Source organism: Candoia aspera, chromosome 1 (assembly GCF_035149785.1).
Source record: "Candoia aspera isolate rCanAsp1 chromosome 1, rCanAsp1.hap2, whole genome shotgun sequence".
In the NCBI taxonomy this organism is placed as follows: Eukaryota; Metazoa; Chordata; class Lepidosauria; order Squamata; family Boidae; genus Candoia; species Candoia aspera.
This window is the reverse complement of record NC_086153.1, coordinates 53,932,882-53,953,656: the sequence shown is the minus strand read 5'-3', so window position 1 is coordinate 53,953,656 and position 20,775 is coordinate 53,932,882. Positions and strand designations below refer to the sequence as shown.

Sequence of the window (20,775 nt, the reverse complement as noted above, 5' to 3'; positions counted from 1 at the left end):
GCCATAATTCCAAAAAGTATGTTTGGCACAAAAACAACACTTCAGGCCTCTGCTTTTATTTTTATTTTTTCGCCCTGATAAGATTTTGTATGTATACGTGTGTTGTCACATGGAGTTCTCAGTGTGTCATGTTCACTGATTCACTGTAGTTTATACATCGTAACGTTTCACATGCCATGGCGCTGACGCGCGTTTCTGTTTGGGAGGGAGCTGCTGTGAGACCTTGTACCAAGCTCTGTATGTGAAATCAGTGCGATGGAATGTGTTTGGGTTATGTTATCTGTTCAAGGCCTTTTCCCGCAGACCATCAGAGACCGTTAGGAGCACCTGGGATTGTGAACTTGAGAAGACTCTGCGGGGGGGAGGGATTTCATTTGCACTGAGGGTTTTTAGTTTGAATTTGGCGAGCTTTCATCATTCTCAGCTTTCTCTGTGATCCTGCATACTATTCTTTAATAAATCAGATATCTTTGAATTCCTGCTCATGAGTCTGATGGTATTTTAGACTAGGCAACCATTACACAGTGTTCTCTGCAGAAATACTACTTCCAAAAGTATCCATGTTCAGAGTTGTTTTCTGGGAACATTTTCCTGCCCAGTTGGCTTAGTATCAAGTTAAGAATAAACTGTTGTGTTTATACTTAACTTGATAGGAACCGCCTCCTTGTTATCCCATCTCATCTCATCATTGCAGGAAAGAGTGGGCTGCGCTTGGCAGTATGGCAAAGCAAGAAGCCATGACAGAGTTTGTAAAACTCCTGAATAGGTGCTGTCATCTCTTTTCAACATACGTTACATCCCATAAAATAGAGAAAGAAGAGCAGGAAAAGAAAAGGTATGCTTTTATACTACTTTGGAACCAAGTTCTAGTTCACATACTGTAGATTCCTGTGTCCTGGCTATCTTTCTTAATAATCTCTTAGTTCTTAATTACTTTGTAATAATCTTGATGATGAAGTTATTGGCTTTACTGCAGTTTTTTTTAGCTGTAGAAATAATTTGCTTGCTTGTATTAACAGTATGAATATTTTAGGCAAATATGAGGAATATTAGTAATATTTTAAATGTTGTCTAAATACATACTTGTCACCAGTGCACAAGAATCTTAGTAAATATGTAATGTGCTTTACAGTAGGATCAGTTCAATGCCCCATGTTCTTTTACTGTGGTGGAGAAATGACGGATTATCTAGTATCTCACCTAGTGACCGGATTGCCGTCAAAAAGCTAAATGTATCTGCTTCCTGACAGATATTTGCTTGCATATTGATGGCATTCTTCAGAAACAAATTCATCTTGTGAAGAAACAGGTTCGGTTTGTTTGGTTTGGTTTGGTTTTGCTCTGTTCTGTTTTTCATCGCAGCAGAGTTCAGAACGTAGTTAGTTTTTGTTGGATTTTCCCCAGTTTCTTGGTAAAGTTTTGGACTGTTCTGTTGCATAGTAAGAAAAGGTTTTAATTTTTTTTGCAATAGTTCTGTGTACAGTGTTGTTTCTGAGAAGAGATTACTTAGGCCTTCTGTGTTCCATTTGAGTTGTTTTGTAACCTTACTATGCAGCCATCACTGTGGCTGATTCCAAAGTAAGTTTCTCTAGGATTACAGTCCTAGAGATTGCATTGCAGTAAAACCATGATTTAAAAGAATATTTGGAAGGAAGGGGTTCCTTTAAATCCAAATATCTGTTAAATCACCCCCGTTACATCAACCCGTCCCACCTGGTCAGGCAGAAAGGGCATGTTGCGAACCCTGTCCATGAGAGATCGTCGATTGGCAGGGTCCAGGAGGAGGGCCTTCTCTGCCATGGCACCTGCCCCCTGGAATAATTTGCCCCCAGAGATGAGGCAGGCCCCCACTCCTCCAGCCTTCAGAAAGGGAGTTAAGACCTGGCTATGCCACCTCGCTCGGGGGGAGAGCCAATCATGGAAGTAGCTGGTGCCTTGATGTGGCCCTGGAAAATCCCATTAGACCGTGTTAGGTTTTATATTTTATTTATATTTTATATTTCACATTTTATATTCTTATATTTATGCATATTTTATATGAATCTTTTATTCTTTTATTCATTGTAAACCACCCAGAGTCATCGTTGCATGAGATGGGCGGGGGAGAACTACAAACAAACAAACAAATAAATAAATCCTAACTGACATGACTGGCATTATTTGCATCGGTTATTTATTTATTTATCTATTTCTCATATTTAGCCACCGCCCATCTCCCCCAGAAGAGGGACTCTGGGCGGTTTACAATAAAATTCCCCATAAAACATAAACATTAAAATCACATAAAACAATTATAATAAAACCCAATAAATAAATAAAATACAATTAATACAAATTAAATAAAAAATTAGTACAAATGATGTCAATTACTTAAATACATGAATTATGTGAAATACCCAGACTGCTTTGGTAACAACAGATTTTATCTATTATTTGGGATGAAGTCCAAAGTTAAAAAAAATCCATTTCATCCAAAGTCTGCTAAATAGGGATAACTGCAAAATCAAGGTTTTAATATATCTTCCCCCAAATAATTAAGTAGAACACTAGATTGCTGCTAGATTAATGCCTCAAAGAAGCACCTTGTAGGGCAGCATCTGCTTTCTTGTGCTCCCCCATAGCAGATAGTTCGAGCTGTATGACCTTGACTAATGGAGGAAATATAGTGATTGATAGTTTTATAATCTTATATGAGTTATTTATGGTTAAATCCAGTGACAGCTCTTTAGACTGGTGGGTAGCTATACTTGACTTGAAGCTTCATTCTTCATATTGCAACATGAGAAGCTGTACAGAATGACAGAATAATTAAGTGATAGATATTAATATTACAGGAGGGAAGAGGAGGAACGCAGACAACGTGAAGAGGAAGAACGAGAGCGTTTACAAAAGGAGGAAGAGAAACGCAGGCAAGAAGAGGAAGAGAGGCTCAGACGGGAAGAAGAGGAGAGACGGAGGATAGAAGAAGAGAGATTCCGAATGGAACAGCAAAAGTAGGCCTCAGTAATACGTGATTTGATTATATCGTATTTGTGTCTTACCTTTAAAAAAAGAAAAAAAGTTTTTGAACATGGGATTATCCCTTCTATTCTCACATTAATGGAAATGCGGAAATGCCAACTTGCCCAAGGTCATACAAGTAATTTTTACAGGTGGCTAAATATTTTTAAAATTATTTTTTGGGCCCTCACAAAATGATATACAAAAGAAGTAAACTGAAGTTCATTAAAAATAAACTGTGTGTGTAGAGAACAAGCTTGCAGATTCAACCTAGTACTATGAACAGGTAAACCATTTTTGAGTTGATTTGAAAAAGGCATATCTAAATTCATGTACTGATGGGACTATGAACAAGTCCATTGGAAGAGAGATTTGCTAAGAAAGTCATCGAACTGTCGAGCTTGAAAGGGCATTTAGGCCATCAAATCCAATAATGCAGGAATTTAAATTACAGCATTGTTATCTAGCTTCTGCTTCAACATATCACACAAAAGTTGAGTCTACCATTTCTCCAGGTAATTGGTTCTACTGTTAAACTGTTAGAAAGTTTTTTTTCCTGATGTTTAGTCAGAATCTTTTTTCTGGTATATTGAATGCATGATTTCTTGTCCTGTACGCTGGAACAATGAAGAACAGACTTTAACCCTGTGTGACATCTTTCCAGGTATTTGAAAGGTGCCATTATATTAATCCTCAGTTTTTTCTTCTTCAGACTAAACAGTCCCATTTCCTTCAACTTCTTTTCATACAACTTGATTTCTAGTCTCTTGATCACCCTTGTTTACTCTTCTTTGAACCTATTCCAGTTTGTCTGAATTTTTATTAAACTGTGGTGCCTGGAACTGGACATAGCAGTTGAGCTGGAATCTGAGCCAAAGAATTATTTCTTTTTGTAATCTGAAAACTGTCCTTCTGTTGAGGCAATCTAAAATTGTATTTGCTTTTTTGTAGCAACATCACACTGACTCAGATTCAGTTTGCAGTAAATTATTGTCCAATATTTTTTTCCATAAATTCTGTTAGTAATGCAGTCCCATTCTGTACCTATACATTTGATTTCTGTTTCCTAATGAGGAACTTTGCATTTATCTTGATTAAATTACATTGCCATTTTTCCCCATTATTTCATTCTATCAGTATCATTTTTATGTTATTTGTTTATCAAGGGTATTGGATATTCCACCCTATTTCTTGTCATGTGCAAATCTGATACACGTTCCCTCTACCTCTTTATCCTACTCATTAATACAAATGTTGGAGCTGTGAACTCCAAACTGAGCCTTATAGCACTGTACTCAAGATCTCATTCTGATTTGATAAGGAATCATTGATGATAACTCTTTAGGTATGATTTCCAAGCCAGTTATGTATCCATGTAATTGTCATGCCATTCAACTCACACTGAACTAGCTTGCCTGTTTCCCATGGATACCGTGCTAAATCTTTTTAATTTGAGAAAGTCAATGTAGAGGCAACATCAGTTGTGATAGTCAGAAACGTAGAGATTTAAAAGCTAATATCAAGTTGAAAAGGATGTGAAAATCTAACTGTAATCAGGGCAGCTGGTACATGTTTAGGCTGGCAACACCTTATCATATCTAGGTGGCTACAACTTCCATCTTTATGGCTTTTAGAAGCCAACTCATTTAAACTGAGTTGCGGTAATATCTTTTGAGGATAATCAGTAGGAATGCATGAGTAATTGTTGCTAGATCTGACATATCCAAGCAGGTGAATCGCTTGCATACAAGCTGAAGCTTGTAAAAAGAACTGGTTTTGTAAAAAGAACTGATTATTGCCACCCTTTACAAGAATTGGAACCTGTGTCTTCCTAAGACAAGGACAGCCATCTTTGCAGAACCTTAGAGACCACATAAAAAGATCAACTTGAGTGGTGCCACAATGGTCAGCCATTTTCTCTCTGTTTTATATACAGTACGCAAAAAGAGAGTGCTAAGGATCAAAGCATGGAGAGGTCTAATGTCCTCCTCCTTCACACTTACTCCAGTAATCGTTATCAAAATTGCCCTCTTTTTATTACCCCCAGATAAACAACAGTCTTGTTTAGGATGGCTGTGAGGGAGAAGATTAAACTTATCAAGATTACTGTTTATATTCTATTCTATTTTTGGTGTCTTAGAAGCATGTAGTTTTTTCCTATCCCAGCAGATTGCTCATCAGCTGGTAGGTAGGGCAAAGTGGACAGAGCTCCCAGGGCTGCTGTGTCACAAAGAGGTTGACTAAGGGGCTGCCTGCAGGTTGCAGACTACCCATATGCTGAGTGTGCACTACATTCCACCCAGCCAATTTGTTTCCCCTTTCTACCTGGCTGTTAGTTTTGTAGGGCTCTCTCAATATTCTGTACTAATAAATGTTATGGATCTTCTTTGTGAGACTTGGGTTGTGTTTTGGTTTCAAACTTAACTATATACAGAATATTTTACCAACATGTCTGGGCAGTGTAATTTTAAGTACATTACCATAGGCTGAAATTTGTTTTAATGCATGGTTTTAGTAAGTATTCCTATCTTATTAAAATTTACCATTTACATTGAAAAGTTATGGAAGGTACAAAACTCTCCTCTGAATGCTTAAAGGTGAAACTGCAATTGTGAGGTGCTGCTAGATTCTTGTGGATGAATCACCAGCATTTCAGAAGCAAGCCTGAGAGAGGACCAAAATTTATGTGGGGCTTTACTCTGTCAAGCTGAATTTATTAAATGAGTTTTAAACAGAGGGAGTAATATTTAGGGACTCTTCTTAAAAATTAGAATTGAGGATTACTGCTTTTGGAAATTTGAATGGTAGATCTATAAGTCTTCTTTTTCCTGGAATCTGATCTTGAGATAATATGGACACTGCATACTAATAGATCATAAGGCTTTGCTCAATAAATCTGATGTTTGTTGGCTTCCTGTGGGGAATGGCAGACTGAACGGCACTGCCTTTTTAAGCAGTGCCAACGGCGGAGCATTTCTGGGTGCAGGTTGGGTCCTTTCAGCCTGAAGAATTCTCCAGGTAAGGAGAATCCAGGAAATCATCCTTTTTGTTCTCCTGACAGCATTTTCTTGGGGGGTGGGGGGTGTCATGGAACGGAGTCCATGTGATCAATCCGTGATTGAGAATGCTGGGAGGCGTGGACATCAAGTTCAGGGCTGCACCAAAGCCATAAAATGGACACTAAATCTTGCCACCTCATTTCTAAAACACCAAGTTTTTTTTAAAAATTTGTTACCGAAGAGGGGCCTTTTGCAACAAAGAAATGCAAAGCTCTTGGTGATTTTCATTATTTCTGGAATTTATTAATTTGGAAAGTTGGCTTTTTTAATATTTAAATTCTTAATATTGGGATTTAAAGATTTTTGCTGTTTTGTTGCCATTTTCTTAATGTTTTGAGGATTATAAAAGATTTATCTACTTCGGTGAATCTGCGGAATTGAATTTTGAGCTATCTGCCTCTGCTTTCCTGTGAGAATGGCTCTCTTTTACATCTTTTTTCTCCTGATAACATGCTGTGGAGAGACATGAAAGAAATGAAAGTGATCTTTAAAGAACTCTATCTTGACATCACCCAAGCCCTGCATCGTCTCCTAGAACTTGTGGAGTCTAAAGCCTACAAACAACTTGAAAAAGAAGACAAGAGTGAAAACTACATTGAGAGTAGTGCTCCTTCTTTAAAGAAGAAAATGAGGCTTAATGTTTCTGAGTCAAAAAGTGAAGGGAGAAAAATAGGACTGTGGGGAGAGAACTTTGATTCTGAAGAAAGAAGAGTTTTGGGCGCAAAGGGAGAGATACAACGGGCTGTGTTCCTGGAAAATCAAGACCAAGAACCAAGGCTGGCTGCTGAATTTGAGACTTGTAAGGGGAAAGCTTTGTGTGTAATACTGAGATATGTAAATGCCTTAGTCTATTTTGAAGTTGGATAATTGTTTAAATTATCCAACTTCAAGAGAGTTCCAGAAAAACATCTACTTCTGCTTCATTGACTACGATAGAGCCTTTGATTGTGTGGATCACAACAAATTGTAGCAAATTCTTAAAGAGGTGGGAATACCGGACCACCTTACCTGTCTCCTGAGAAACCTGTATGCCAGTCAGGAAGCAGCAATTAGAACTGGGCATGGAACAACCGATTGGTTCAAAATTGGGAAAGGAGTACAAGGCTGTATTCTGTCACCCTGCTTATTTAACTTATATGCAGAGTACATCATGAGAAATGCCGGGCTGGATGACTCACAAGCCGAAATTAAGATTGCTGGCAGAAATACCAACAACCTCAGATATGCGGACAATACCACCCTAATGGCAGAAAGTGAAGGGGAACTAAAGAGCCTCTTGATGAGAGTGAAAGAAGAGAGTGCAAAAGCTGGCTTGAAACTCAACATTAAAAAAACTAAGATCATGGCATCTGTTCCCATCACTTCCTGGCAAACAGAAGGGGAAGAAATGGAAGCAGTGACAGATTTTATTTTCTTGGGCTCCAAGATCACCGCAGACGGCAACTGCAGCCATGAAATTAAAAGACGCTTGTTCCTTGGGATTGCTATGTCAAACCTAGACAGCATACTAAAAAGCAGAGACATCACCTTGCCGATGAAGGTCCATATAATCAAAGCTATGGTTTTCCCAGTAGTAATGTATGGTTGTGAGAGTTGGACCATAAGGAAGGCTGAGTGCCGAAGAATTGATGCTTTCAAACTGTGTGGCTGGAGAAGAATCTTAAGAGTCCCTTGGACTGCAAGGAGGTCAAATCAGTCAATCCTACAGGAAATCAACCCTGACTGTTCATTGGAAGGACAGATACTAAAGCTGAAGCTCAAATACTTTGGCCACCTAATGCGAAGACAGGACTCACTGGAAAAGACCCTGATGCTGGGAAAGACTGAAGGCAAAAGGAGAAGGGGATGGCAGAAGATGAGATGGTGAGATAGCATCACCGATGCAATGAACATGAATTTGAGTAAACTCTGGGAGACAGTGGAGGACAGGAAGACCTGGCGTGCTACGGTCCATGGGGTCACAAAGAGTCGGACACGACTTAATGACTGAACAACAACAACAAATCATTTAAATGTGTTTATCAGGATGGTCTCTTAAAAGTTTAGTCTGATGTTTTTGTTTTGGTAATAATGATTTTACCTTGGGTAAAAGGACATTAACCAAATGTAGATAATTTATTTTTTGTTATTTTAGTAGGCAGAGAGGAGTAAAATTTTAGTGAAGTAGGATAATATTTGAGTATTTGCTTATTAGGCATATAATTATGTTAGAAAAGGTTTTTTATTTTTTTAAGAGGGAGAGAGAGTTTGTTTTAGAGGAGAATGTCATATAGAGATGGAAATTCTTTGTAGAAATAATGTTTATCTTAGTTTAAATTAGAGTAAGAGATTGATAATGAGTTATATATATCTTGGTTGTAGAAAGTCGGAAGCCACTATGTAATAGTCTTTTCTGTATTTTTGCACTTTTTTAGTTTTCTTTTTTCTTGTAGTATTCTTTGTTTCATTCTTTTTAGTTTTTATGGATTTTATGTATATGTTGAAAAAATTAATAAAGCTTTATTTAAAAAATAAATTTGATGTTTGTTCTGCAAACAAAAATGGGCATGATGTATTTACCAGGTAACTTGTTCTGAGACATATCCATTGGTTTTCGTAGGTTATGGTAGGATAAATGTGATTCAACTTTGAAGGAATTGTTGAGAAGTGAATTATATTTTTATACATTATTTTTTATTTATTTTTCACATTTCGTCACTGCCTATCTTCCTCAAAAGATTATGCGAAGCAAAACACTTCATATTCATTATTCCCATATATACATAATAGAAGTAATTATTTCTCTCATTTTGTATGTTAGTGGAGCCAAATTTGAACACAAATGTCTTCTTGAGAAAGGTGAAATACAGATTTTCTGACTCATAACTCAGTCTTTCAATTACTGCATCTGACTAAGGGTTCATACTCCATTTGTACATTATTTTCATATAAACTTTACTAATATGCTTTAGAAATAAAACATTCTGAGTCTCACTTGCTGTAAGCAGTTTGCTCTTAGTATGAAGAATATTTAATTTACTGTGCTTGAATCCAGTTCAGTCCATGCTCCTCCAATGTCTGCAGAGTTATTTTACTGGGGCAATTTGTTCTTAATTCAGACAACAGATAATGGCAGCATTGAACTCTCAGACTGCTGTCCAGTTCCAACAGTATGCAGCCCAGCAGTACCCAGGCAACTACGAGCAGCAACAGATCCTAATTCGCCAGCTCCAGGAGCAGCACTATCAACAGTATATGCAGCAACTTTATCAAGTCCAGCTTGCACAGCAGCAGGTATAGTATACCATGTTGGCAATGCATCTCTCAGAATGGTAGATTTTTTATTTTCTGTTAAAACAGCCACTGAAACTACTAAACTATACTGCAGGAACTTCTGAAGCTAGAATAAATTTTAAAAAGAATAAATACTTCTAAAGCTAGAATGAATTCTAGTAAGATATCTATATCACAGCACGTGGCAGCACCTAGCCAGCCAGTGCTGATCTTGAAAAAGCTAAACGACTTCCAGACTGACTAGTGCTTGGATGGGACTCTATCAGGAAATCCAAGGACTGTAAAATAGGTTGAGAATTTGAAAGAGCCTTCTGGAAAAAGATAGTGGCAAATCATTTTTGTATTATTACTGAGAAAACAATATGGATATATTCATGTGGTCACCCGGAGAGCTTGGTATGTTGTGTATGCATTTGTGTATGTTAACATGAATGTGTTCATATAGTCACCAGGAGAGCTAAGTGTGTGTGTGTGTGTGTGTGTGTGTTATTGATTTTCTTAGCTTTTGCCACACAAGTTTTCTGGGTCCACTTATTTTTGCACTGCACTTGTCCAGCAATTTACAATGAAGCTATCAATGCATAATGCAACTGGGGGCTTTGTTAGTCAGCCAGCTTGTTGCAGAGCCTGATGGTGATTTGAATCACCATCACTTTAAGAGAAAAGTCACCCAGTTGAATTCTGGGCCTAAGGGAGGACTAGAATGTGGATCTCCCTGATCCTGACCAGCACCTTAATGCTATACTACCCTAGCTGTATGTACATGAATGTGACTCTAAAATGCATCCAGTATTTATCCATTTTTTTCACCCTAAAGATGATAGCATTCATTCCAAGTAAAAATATAAGTACTGAGCTAATATGATTTGACTTTGCCAACCATGTCCTCTTGGAAGCAGGTGTCCTGGACTAGGAAAAAAGGGAGTCATCATTAATCCCCATGCCATTCTTTTGGGGGATGACTGAAAAGCTAAGCTTTTTTTAAAATCTGCTGCCTCTCTAGAAGGATTCCCCCCTCCAAATGTTTGATAACAGAATTGAGGAGACTGCGAACCTTAGGCACAAAGGCAGTTGTGTCACTTTCAGCCCTAGGAAGGAGGCAGCTATAAACTTAACAGTTCTATTGACCACGTATGTGTTTGTGCCCTGAAGGAAGTAACATAGTCGTTTGTTACGGTCCCAATATGTGGTTCTGTCAAGTGATGTCTGAAAGGACTGAGCCCTTGCTGGGGCATATAGTTGGCATTAAATAGGACATGCAGAATGTCCTCTATTTCCAATGCTCCTCAAACACATGTTCTCTCAAGGTAAGGCACTTGGTGGGATCGTCCATATTTGACCATAGAGTCTAGCTGCTCGAACCTTGCTCTGGTAAGAGCTATCCTATGGTATTGAGTCAGACCCATTGTCAGGTATTTTTCTGTTTGAAAATACATTTTATTCTTGGCCAGCCACTTCAACGACCTGGCGTTTGCAAGTGACTCAATATCGGTTTGGGTGTTAACATCCAAAACTCTTTGTTTAAATATTGCCTTGGCCTGATCTCCGGCTGAAAATAAATATTGTGTTGAAAAGCTGAGGTATGCGATCGTTTGGAGAAGTTGATTGATCCATGTGGTGGGTTGAAGTGTGCCCAGAACAATTATCCTATCTTTAAGCCAGCTGTCATGAGTAAGGATGGCGAGCAGGGGGCTCCCATCCAGACTGTCAAGCACATGCGTAGCACTGAGGAATTGGTCAGCTATTCAAAGAGACACAGATCGGGACCGCCTTAACCTTTGGGGTTTATATGTCTGGGTTTTCCCACGCTTCTTCAGTTTGTTAGGATTCCTGTTAAGTACTAGCAATAAATATTAGAGACCAGTTCCTTGTCTCAGCGTGTTTCCTGGCTGTTAGGACACAGCTATTACAATGCGAAAGGCAGTTCATTGATTTGGAGAAAGTTGAATGGCTCCCATTCAGCAGAGGCTGTGAGTGAATTTTACTTACATTCCAGCAGCCCATAATCCCTAGCATGCTGTTTAAAATTAGGCCCTTTTTGCATCTCTTTTCAATAGTTCCAATACGCGTGTTTTGTTCAGAGGAACTCAGCCCACTCCTAAGTCAATCGGACCTAGAGAGCACTGTCACTTTAAAGAACAAAAGTGACAACTCCACTTCAGATAACCTCAAGGACATCTTACCAGCTCAGCACCTGAGAGAAGACTGCCCAGGCAAACACTCTGCGCTGCCTATAGCAAGACAGTGCACAGATGATCCACTGGAAGGAAACCTGATTAACTCCTTCAGTGCCTTGCCAGACTTGGAACAAGCTGACATTATTAAAAGACTGGATGATCTGAAAGAGACTCTGCTGGCAACACATAAAGCAGCCAAACCACTAATTGATCTAGTTTTACCAACTACCCAAAGCAACTGTAATTACTTTGAGAAAGATCTTGTTGGCACTTCTGCCCCTTCCCTCACCAGGTGGAACTCAGACATGCAGATCATCAACACAGAGGCCCCTGGAGCAGATCCAAACCTCTCCACTTTGCCCCCAGTTAAAACAGTACAATCCTTAGTAACTTCAAAGAACAAAAGATCGGATGTTGCTGATAGACAAGAGGAAGGTTTTGATTGCCCAAAACCCTGGGAACCAGAACCAAAGTTAGGTGGTGGGTTACACCAGGAATATGAGATCAATATTGATTATATTTCACATTAAGAAAAGAGAGAAAGTATTTCATATGACAGAGTATTTATTCTAGCCTAAATTTGCTCTTCATTTACTGTTTTCAAGTTTTTTTTTTCTTTGAGAATTAGTGCTTTCTGTATCAATTTGATACAATCCATAATACATCATATAGTATTTCATATTGAGAAAATGAGACTGATCAGACAACATTTATGTAGCATGATATGTATTCTGATTGTTGGTGTCCCCACTTATTCTTTTCCATTTTTTAAGTTGGTGCTTTTTGTATTTGTTTGATACAGTAGATCACAACATCTACAAAATTCAGCTGTCTTTGCTTTACTATGACACTATCGGTTCCTTCTGTTTTCTGTGTTGATTTGATTGATAGCTTTCCCTAAAAAGCAAAAATAAATCAATGCTACATTTCTTAGAATTCAGTAGCTTGTAGCTGTATTTCCAAAAAAAAAATTTAAAATATTTTAAAGTAAAAATCAATTATTATCTGAATAAATTATACATTTCAATACAGGAAGTCCTCACTTACCAACTGCAGTTGGGACCAGCAACTCCGGCGCTAAGCAATTTGGTCCTAAAGTGAAATGTCATGTGACCACGCCTGACTTACGACATCAGTTCATCAGTTCCAGCTGCAGCCATTAAGTAAATCACGGGTCGTTAAGAGCAACATCACATGACTGCAACTTGTGACTTCCTGCTGGGTTCCCCTTAGACTTTGCTTGTTGGAAGCCAGCTGTGAAGGTCACAAATGGAGATTGTGTGACTGTGGGATGCTGTAACCATTGTAAATGCATGCTCGTTGCCAAGTGCTCATACTGCAGTCACGTGAATGCAGGGATGCTGTGATGGCCACAACTTTGAGGACCAGTCATACGTCTCCATGTTCACCGCTGTTGTAACTTCAAACAGTTGCTGAACAAGTGGTCAGTAAGCGAGGTCTACCTATACAACAAATATAAAAAGAAAGTTAGTTATAGAATTTTTATAAAGTAACTTAGTTAATTTATATCTGTAAAAGGTCTAAAAAAAAACAACCCCAAATTTTCTCAGTTTTTTTTTCCTACTATTTCAAAATTTCCAGAAATTTTGCAGCTTGATTCAAGAGAAGAATCTATATTTTCCTGATTACCTTAGAGGAAGGACAGGAAAGAAGTAACAATTAAAAATATAGTCCAGAGGAACTATGGTTCCTCCTTTCCATTTTATTACAGCATTTTTTAACACATTACATTTTGATGGCAGTGTCATCCTCTGCTTCTTCTTATCTATATAGAATTGTCATACCTTAGTGGAAAGGGAGGGAAGTTTTAGAATCCTAGATGAAGCTTCTTTGGCTTAAATAGGAAATACAGACTTTCCCCATATTGAGTTGATTAATAGCAATGTGTTCAGCTCAGGAATACTTTAGGCAGATAGAACTGTACTGTAGTAGATTTCCCGAATTACTATAGAGGTTAATTCAAAAATGGATCATTAGTTTGTAACTTAAGGGCTTCACCAAACTCTACCTCAAACAATCTAGATTTTGTACCTTTGTACCTATGTGTAAGCTATGTGCTGTTACAACAATGCACACAATAATTCTGCCAGTAACCTGCTTCTTTTACATTAACTGCATGGAGTACAGCCTCTTTAATTCTGTTTAAATGTGATGCTTGCATTAGGCAGCTCCTGTCAAATACACTGCACATTTTAATTGACTTTATATATATATATTTTTTTAATTTGTAGGCAGCTTTACAGAAACAGCAAGAAGCAGCTGCCACAGCTTTAGTTACATCAGTATCAAAGGCAAACTCAGCCACTGCAGGGGAAATCTCATCAGTCAATGGACAGACTAGCGCACATGCAGGCAGCCCTGAAAAAGACCTGGAAATAGATGCTTTAGAAGAAGCACTAGAGAATGGACCAAAAGGTATGATTGAAGTTTATTGAACTCTTTTTTTAAATGTTAGTTTGGTACAGAGACCTACATATTTGTTGTTTCTGACTGGAGCCTGTATATGCACCCTTTTGTAATGATTGGAACTAGTGGCCTTTAGCTGTATTAAACTTTAAAAAGTTGGCCTGGAAATCAGTGGCTTGCTGCCATGTAACTAAGCAGAGTGTAAAATCCTTATTACAGAAATTAGCTAAATAAAAGGGGAATAGAGGAGGAAAAGTGTAGTTTCTTATGGTTTTCCATTTGGGGTTTTAAGGTAGGATCATAGGAAGCTGCTTTGTTACTGGAGTATTTGCGATTGCTTAGCCCAATATTGTTCACACTGACTTTGGCTCCTCATCTGTATCAAGATAGGACAGGCATATGGCTGGAGATTTAAACTTTGCTTACAAACAGGCCTTTAGCCAGCTCAGACCTGTGGATGCTATGTGGTTTTGGCAGGGTGAGACCGCTTTCCCTCTAGGCCTACTAAATAATTTGGAAAGAGTAGCCCTGTAGCGTAGTTCTTCTTTTACTGTGGTTCTTGTCTATTGGTATACATCCCAAGACAATTCTGTGGGCAGATGTGAATTGCTTAGCTTCGTTGTGCTTTCTTTTGTCCCCCCCCCCTTTTTTTAGAATCAGTTCCAGTCATAGCAGCACCCTCCATGTGGACACGACCCCAGATTGCTGACTTTAAAGAGAAGATTCGCCAAGATGCAGACTCTGTAATCACAGTGGGCAGAGGAGAAGTAGTGACAGTTCGAGTTCCAACACATGAAGAGGGCTCTTACCTTTTCTGGGAGTTTGCTACAGACAATTATGACATTGGTTTTGGGGTATATTTTGAATGGACAGACTCTCCTAACACAGCTGTCAGTGTTCATGTTAGTGAATCCAGTGAGGATGAGGACGAGGAAGAAGGTATTTTATATACACAGCAAGGATTTAAGCTTGTTGGAGACTGTCCCACGTTTTTCACTTCTTTGTTCAACATTACCTGTTAGTAGAACAACCCAAACCAAACCCTATAGCTATCTTATTTGAAATTCAAGAAGTTGACTCCAGTATGTGAGTGCAGGTGGGAAATAATAACTGCTGGAGTTTTTCTTCACCTACCCTGTTACTTTCAAAGGTGTTGGGACAACAATTCCCAGAATACCCAGCTGGCCATTGGGTTAGGTCATGCATTGTGGGCTGAAGGTTATCGGGTGGGAAACATGTTGAACAAGTTAACATTCCTTTCACAATTATTGTTGTAAATGACCACAGACTTCCTTTATATTGCAAGGTTCATCAATTATAGTAGCTTTCATACAGTGCTTTACAGTGAAATCTCTCAGCTTGGGAATTTCAAAATCAATGTGGAATTAAAATAGAAAAATTTCCCTTGAGGTATTTATGGCCCCCAGCAGCCATTCTAAAAACTCAGCCTGATACCTTCCCCATTTGTACCTTCCCAGCAAACATAAATTTATATTATGTAGATTACCATTTAGACTCCAAGTTACATGGTTTGCCTTTCCATCATTTTTCAAGTCCTCTTACCAATTTCTCAGTTTCCTTCTCAGATTTCCCAAATTCTTTTTTAAACCTTCATTTACTATACAGTCTCTGTGAGATATTTTCTTCATAACTCTACATTGTTGAACAATTGTGACCCTTTCATTTCCATAAAAACTGTAGGAAAGTGATGCTATTCCAACTAGGCCAGTATTGCCCAGTTATGAGACTGATAATTCTGCTAAACTTTATGTTCTTAAAAATGGGATTAAGACTTTGCTGAGAAATCACTTAAGCAGTTTTTTTATAATTGCCTATTAACATCACCATCCACATATATTTTCAAGTAGATATCTGAAGAAAGGTTCAGAACAATGATCTTCGTTTTATTAGGCCCTAACAATGGTAGAAAGAAAAACTTCTTAAAGTACAAATCAGCTATAAAATAATGGAATTAAAAGTAACCCTCCTTACTCTGTATTTACATTGACCAGTTGCATTCATTCATTAGTTGAGGGGATTGACCCAGACTGCAGTGAGCGGGTTAATTTCCGTTGCTTCCTTGCAAATCCTTGATCTCAAAAAGTCAGGCTCTCTTGTACCATACTGTGAATTGTTTCAGGATAAATGAGGTCAGATCATTTTTACTAATCATTGTCTTTAAATAATTGATTGTGGGATTTATTTGGCATCAAGGCATGTAGTAATTAATGCTTTATTTCTGACTCTTTCTCAGAAAATGCTAGCAATGAAGAGAAAGCCAAAAAGAATGCGAACAAGCCTCAACTAGATGAAATAGTGCCTGTGTACAGAAGAGACTGTCATGAAGAAGTGTATGCTGGCAGCCATCAGTACCCAGGGAGAGGAGTCTACCTCCTCAAATTTGACAACTCCTACTCACTATGGAGGTCAAAAACAGTTTACTACAGAGTGTATTATACTAGATAAAGCTCCTATGTTGTTGGAGGTTGGGGTGGTGCAGAAGACATCATGTAGTTTGGAACTTTCATCAAACATACTGGACTTTTTGACTTCATTATCCTGTCTAATGTGTCTGCGGTTGTGTGTGTGTGTGTGTGTGCTTGTTAACTTTGACACTGGGAATTAGGCTTTTATCTACAGCCCAGTGTTAAAGAAATAGGTGGGGCTAGGATCGCCCATCTTTTCTGGTAATGGTTCTTTGCCAATTAAGTTTATATATTGACTTTCAGAATCCTTTCAGTTCTAAGGCAGGCACACACACAGACACACACAGACAGGGGGAGATGTTTCATTAGTGGCAGTCATGATGTTGCCTGATGTATAAACTTTGAACTTTTAAAAACAAATCTGTTAGCTGTTCATTTGATGGTACCAGCCTTACTTGTGGGGGGAGTGGGAATTGGATGCCATCTGCACTGTAGCAAGCAAGTTTCTTAATACTGTATTTGAATGTCAAATTTTTACACCATTAAACTTGAAACCTTAGTGGATGCAGTTTAGAAATATATTTGACGTCTGTTCTCGTTGAAGAAGTTATTTGGAGCCTAGTATAGTATGGTTTTGGATGAGAGAGAGGAGTGTATGTGTGTGTGATGTGCACGCATGCAAGCAAGTATCCTTGCGAAAGGCCCATGAGTGTACCTATACATAAATACATACATTATGCGCTTACCTATATACATCAGGGACATCTTGTTTGATTGCAGGCTTACAAAGAATTGATTTTGGGCATCAAAAAAATAACAAAACATATCTATCTTTCCCCTATATCTGCTGCTATTCCTAAGATTGTTTTGCATATTATTCTTACTTTATCCGAAGAACGTTTGGATAAAACTCTAGATTAGTGTCCATATCCCACCTGAAATTAATGAGATCCACTCTTGCTTTTGGAATTTGTGATGAAGCAGGTATATGTATAAGACATTCCTGTTGGAGTGCATGCTTTTGCAACCGTATAGGTAAACATCCTACAATAGCATTTTTCTGCACTGGTTTTATAGTCTGGGGATCTTTTCCGTTTTTGTAAACCGAAGCTTCCACTTCCACTTAGTGCATTATCAAAGAAGTTTGCATTATTACAGAATTAATATTGCACTAATGTTCTTGAAATCACTGCCAGGCCCACCCTCATCTTAATTTTAGGCTACTTTTGATTATCCAACTCATGCCCTTTTGTTCAAATACACAAGTAATATTCCAACCTTCATATCAAGTCTAGACCAAAACTAAAAATACACATTTACTCAACAATGACTAAAAAGTGGATTTTTGTCCTTTATTTTCAGTTACATAACAATTTTTATATGGACTATGCTTCCCAAAAGCAAGGTAGGAGTGCAGGTGTTTAAAAAAACAGTTTGTAGAGATGTGTTATGCTTGACATCCCCATCACCAATTTCTCTTTGTAGAATAATTTGTTTGGATTAGCTAACATACATACTTGTTCCATTACAAATAAATCTCTTGGTATTTTGGAAATGTTGATTGAATATTTGTATATACATGATTTTTTCCCCTTTTCTCACATCTTACGGAGATTTATCTTGTTTGATTTAGCATTTTAAGCTTCTGTCCACCTAATGCTGTCCAGACAGCTCTGCTCTAACATGTTGCTTCCTCATGTGTACATAATACTGTATAAGCAATGGAGTTGAAAAGTAATTTGCTTTTTTAAAGCTGTATTTTAAAAATAAATTAGAGGCAGGCATTCATTCTGTTCCATTTCTTTTCATCCATACAGAATTATGGTCTAAAAGTAAAAATGTGTTGGAGAGCAATACTTGTTGTAAACAGCAGCAATTTTTGCTGTCAGGCTTTGTGGATATCCAAACTCCAAAAGTTGCCTCTTACTGTTAAATAGTACAGATAAGTGCGCTTTCAAAATATCTTGGAATAATATATTTAATCTGAATTAAAAATGCTTATATGGACCTTCTGGCTTTTTCTTAAGTACTATCAACATTACTCGGCTGAGGGAAAATACAGATTATAACACTAGAAATATACCTTTAATGAACACTTTTTACCCATGTTTTTAACTCAGAGATTATGGAATCTAGTTATGCTTCATTCGCATACATACATTTTTACAGATTTCTGTGTCTGCTGTAAACTAACATTGGTTCAATTTGCATGATTTGACTGGTTTCAGAAATGTTTCTGCCTCCAAAATTCAGGTTAATTAGGTAATATGACAGGAGTTGAAGGTTGATGCTGAAGAGATGCTACAAGACATCAAAGAGGAAAAGAAAAGCTGCTGTGTGGATTGGTAATATGAGGCCACAATTGGAGGAGGAGGGGTAATGTAGGTCACATCCCCCATAGCTATCATTGGAAACTGAGAATTTTCCTTTAACTCCCCAAAGAGTGCACTTAAATATTAGAATGAGTTGTAGGAGATCCATATAAGAGAGCCAGGTCACAAATTGGGGCCCAGAATTAGAAGCCAATGCTGGTAGCACCAGACCAGCCTCTGTAAGTGAATCTATACAAGCCAGACTGCAAGCCAGAGACAATTGTGATGCAAGAAGGTACACAAAATAATTCCAGCTAGTTAGGCAATAGAACCAATTAAAGGCTACAAACAAATCCAGGATTTTCTATCAATTTGATTTTGGGGAACTTTTTCCTGATTCTGCAGAAAGCAATCAAAACTTGAGTAACTTTGGATATACTTTAATAATTTTCATGTCACTTGCCACTCTATGAGCTAGCCTGCAAGAGTTGAGGTGCACAAGGGACCATCCTAAGTCCATTGCTAGGAGGAAAAGTAAGTGCATTGCCACATGTCCTCAATGAGTTCTGTGTGTTCATCACACACACAATCTCAGTTACCAAAGGTACTTAATTCACACATTTTAAGGTATATGTGTGAAGGATTTTTCTGGCCAATTTTCTTCTTATAAAAAATCCAGGAACCTTTCTAGTAAATACGATATCTGTGAGGTTAAAGGTCCCCTGTGCAAGCACCAAGTCATGTCTGACCCTTTGGGGGGACGCCGCTTTTGCAATGTTTTCTTGGCAGACTATAGCGGGGTGGTTTGCCATTGCCTTCCCCACTTGTCACCTTCCCCAGCAAGCTGGGTACTCATTTTACCGAACTCGGAAGGATGGAAGGCTGAGTCGGCCTGAGCCGGCTACCCGAGAATCCGGCTTCCGCTGGGATCGAACTCGGGTCGTGAGGAGAGTTTCGGCTGCAGTACTGCCACCTACCACTCTGAGCCACATGAGGCTGTGTGGCATGATATCTAGTATACTATTTTATCACCTGTGTATTTTTCAAGCAGTGCTAAAATATAATTGAGTGTACCTTGTATTGAAAGCCAGTTTGGTGGAGTGGTTAAGGCCACAGGCTAGAAACTGGGAGACTGTGAGTTCTAGTCCCACCTTGGACACGAAGCCAGCTGGGTGACCTTGGTCTACTCTCTCTCAGCCCTAGGAAGGAGGCAATAGCAAACCACCTCCAAAACATTGCCAAGAAAACTTCAGGGACTTCAACACTGACTCAAAGGCACAAAAAACAAAACCCCTGTATTACTTCCAAATAATAAATGGCTATTTTAAAATTAAATCTACCTCCTAACTAGTGTAATTTATATGGGAAATTAAAATCCTTTTTTACAATTAAAACATTAAGTTGAAAGTTCAAAATTTATGCCTGCAAGAAAAAAAAAGGAACTGGGGTAGCTATAAATAATATGTACATAGAAAGCATAACCAAGAATTGGTTTTCAATAAGATACAATTTTTCTATGTGATAAATTACAGTTCCCTGGATGATTTACTAATATAATTAACAGGGGGGGACTAATTTAATATGAGGTAATACCAAGTATCAGGTGGGTGATAACAAGTGATCCTGAACTAGAAGGCTGATTCAAGACACTCTGATAGGAAACAAACAATTCAGTGCTCTAATAAAGTTTATCTAGTGTTCTAAAACATATTAAAAAGCAATTTTATAAAAAAATTCACACAGATTGAGATTTAGCCATGATTGTTGGGAATGATTATGAATGTCTGTGTGTCTGTCTAGTTGAAGGAATACATACTAATGCTAATGTTGGTTAACACACATTATCAAAAGCCTAATGAATGCACATAAGTGCCTCTCCAAGTCTTGGGATCTTGCATTACACCTGCCAAGATGACAAAAATGGAGCCCTACACACAGATAAATGGCAATGGCCAGGTCTTTTAGAGGAATGCAGACCTTTACATTTTAAAAAGTGGAAAAATTATTACCAATCAACTTACAGTTGAATTTATTATTACTACTTATGAAATGGCAAGATAATATAATAGGATTTCATTCAAGATTGAAGGGTAGTGGATAT

At 38.1% G+C, this 20,775-nt stretch overlaps 1 protein-coding gene across 1 annotated transcript in view; it reads left to right on the top strand.

The window, feature by feature from the left end:
• ACBD3 (acyl-CoA binding domain containing 3) overlaps positions 1–18,369 on the top strand; it is a 28,374-nt gene extending 10,005 nt beyond the window's left edge. Inside the window, exons 3-8 of the mRNA XM_063304333.1 lie at positions 695–835; positions 2,835–2,993; positions 9,158–9,332; positions 13,762–13,945; positions 14,591–14,875; positions 16,191–18,369. Of these exons, the coding sequence (XP_063160403.1) occupies positions 695–835; positions 2,835–2,993; positions 9,158–9,332; positions 13,762–13,945; positions 14,591–14,875; positions 16,191–16,402 (1,156 nt within the window). The 3' untranslated portion in view covers positions 16,403–18,369. The remainder of the gene's footprint in view (positions 1–694; positions 836–2,834; positions 2,994–9,157; positions 9,333–13,761; positions 13,946–14,590; positions 14,876–16,190) is intronic.
• The last annotated feature ends 2,406 nt before the right edge of the window (positions 18,370–20,775 follow it).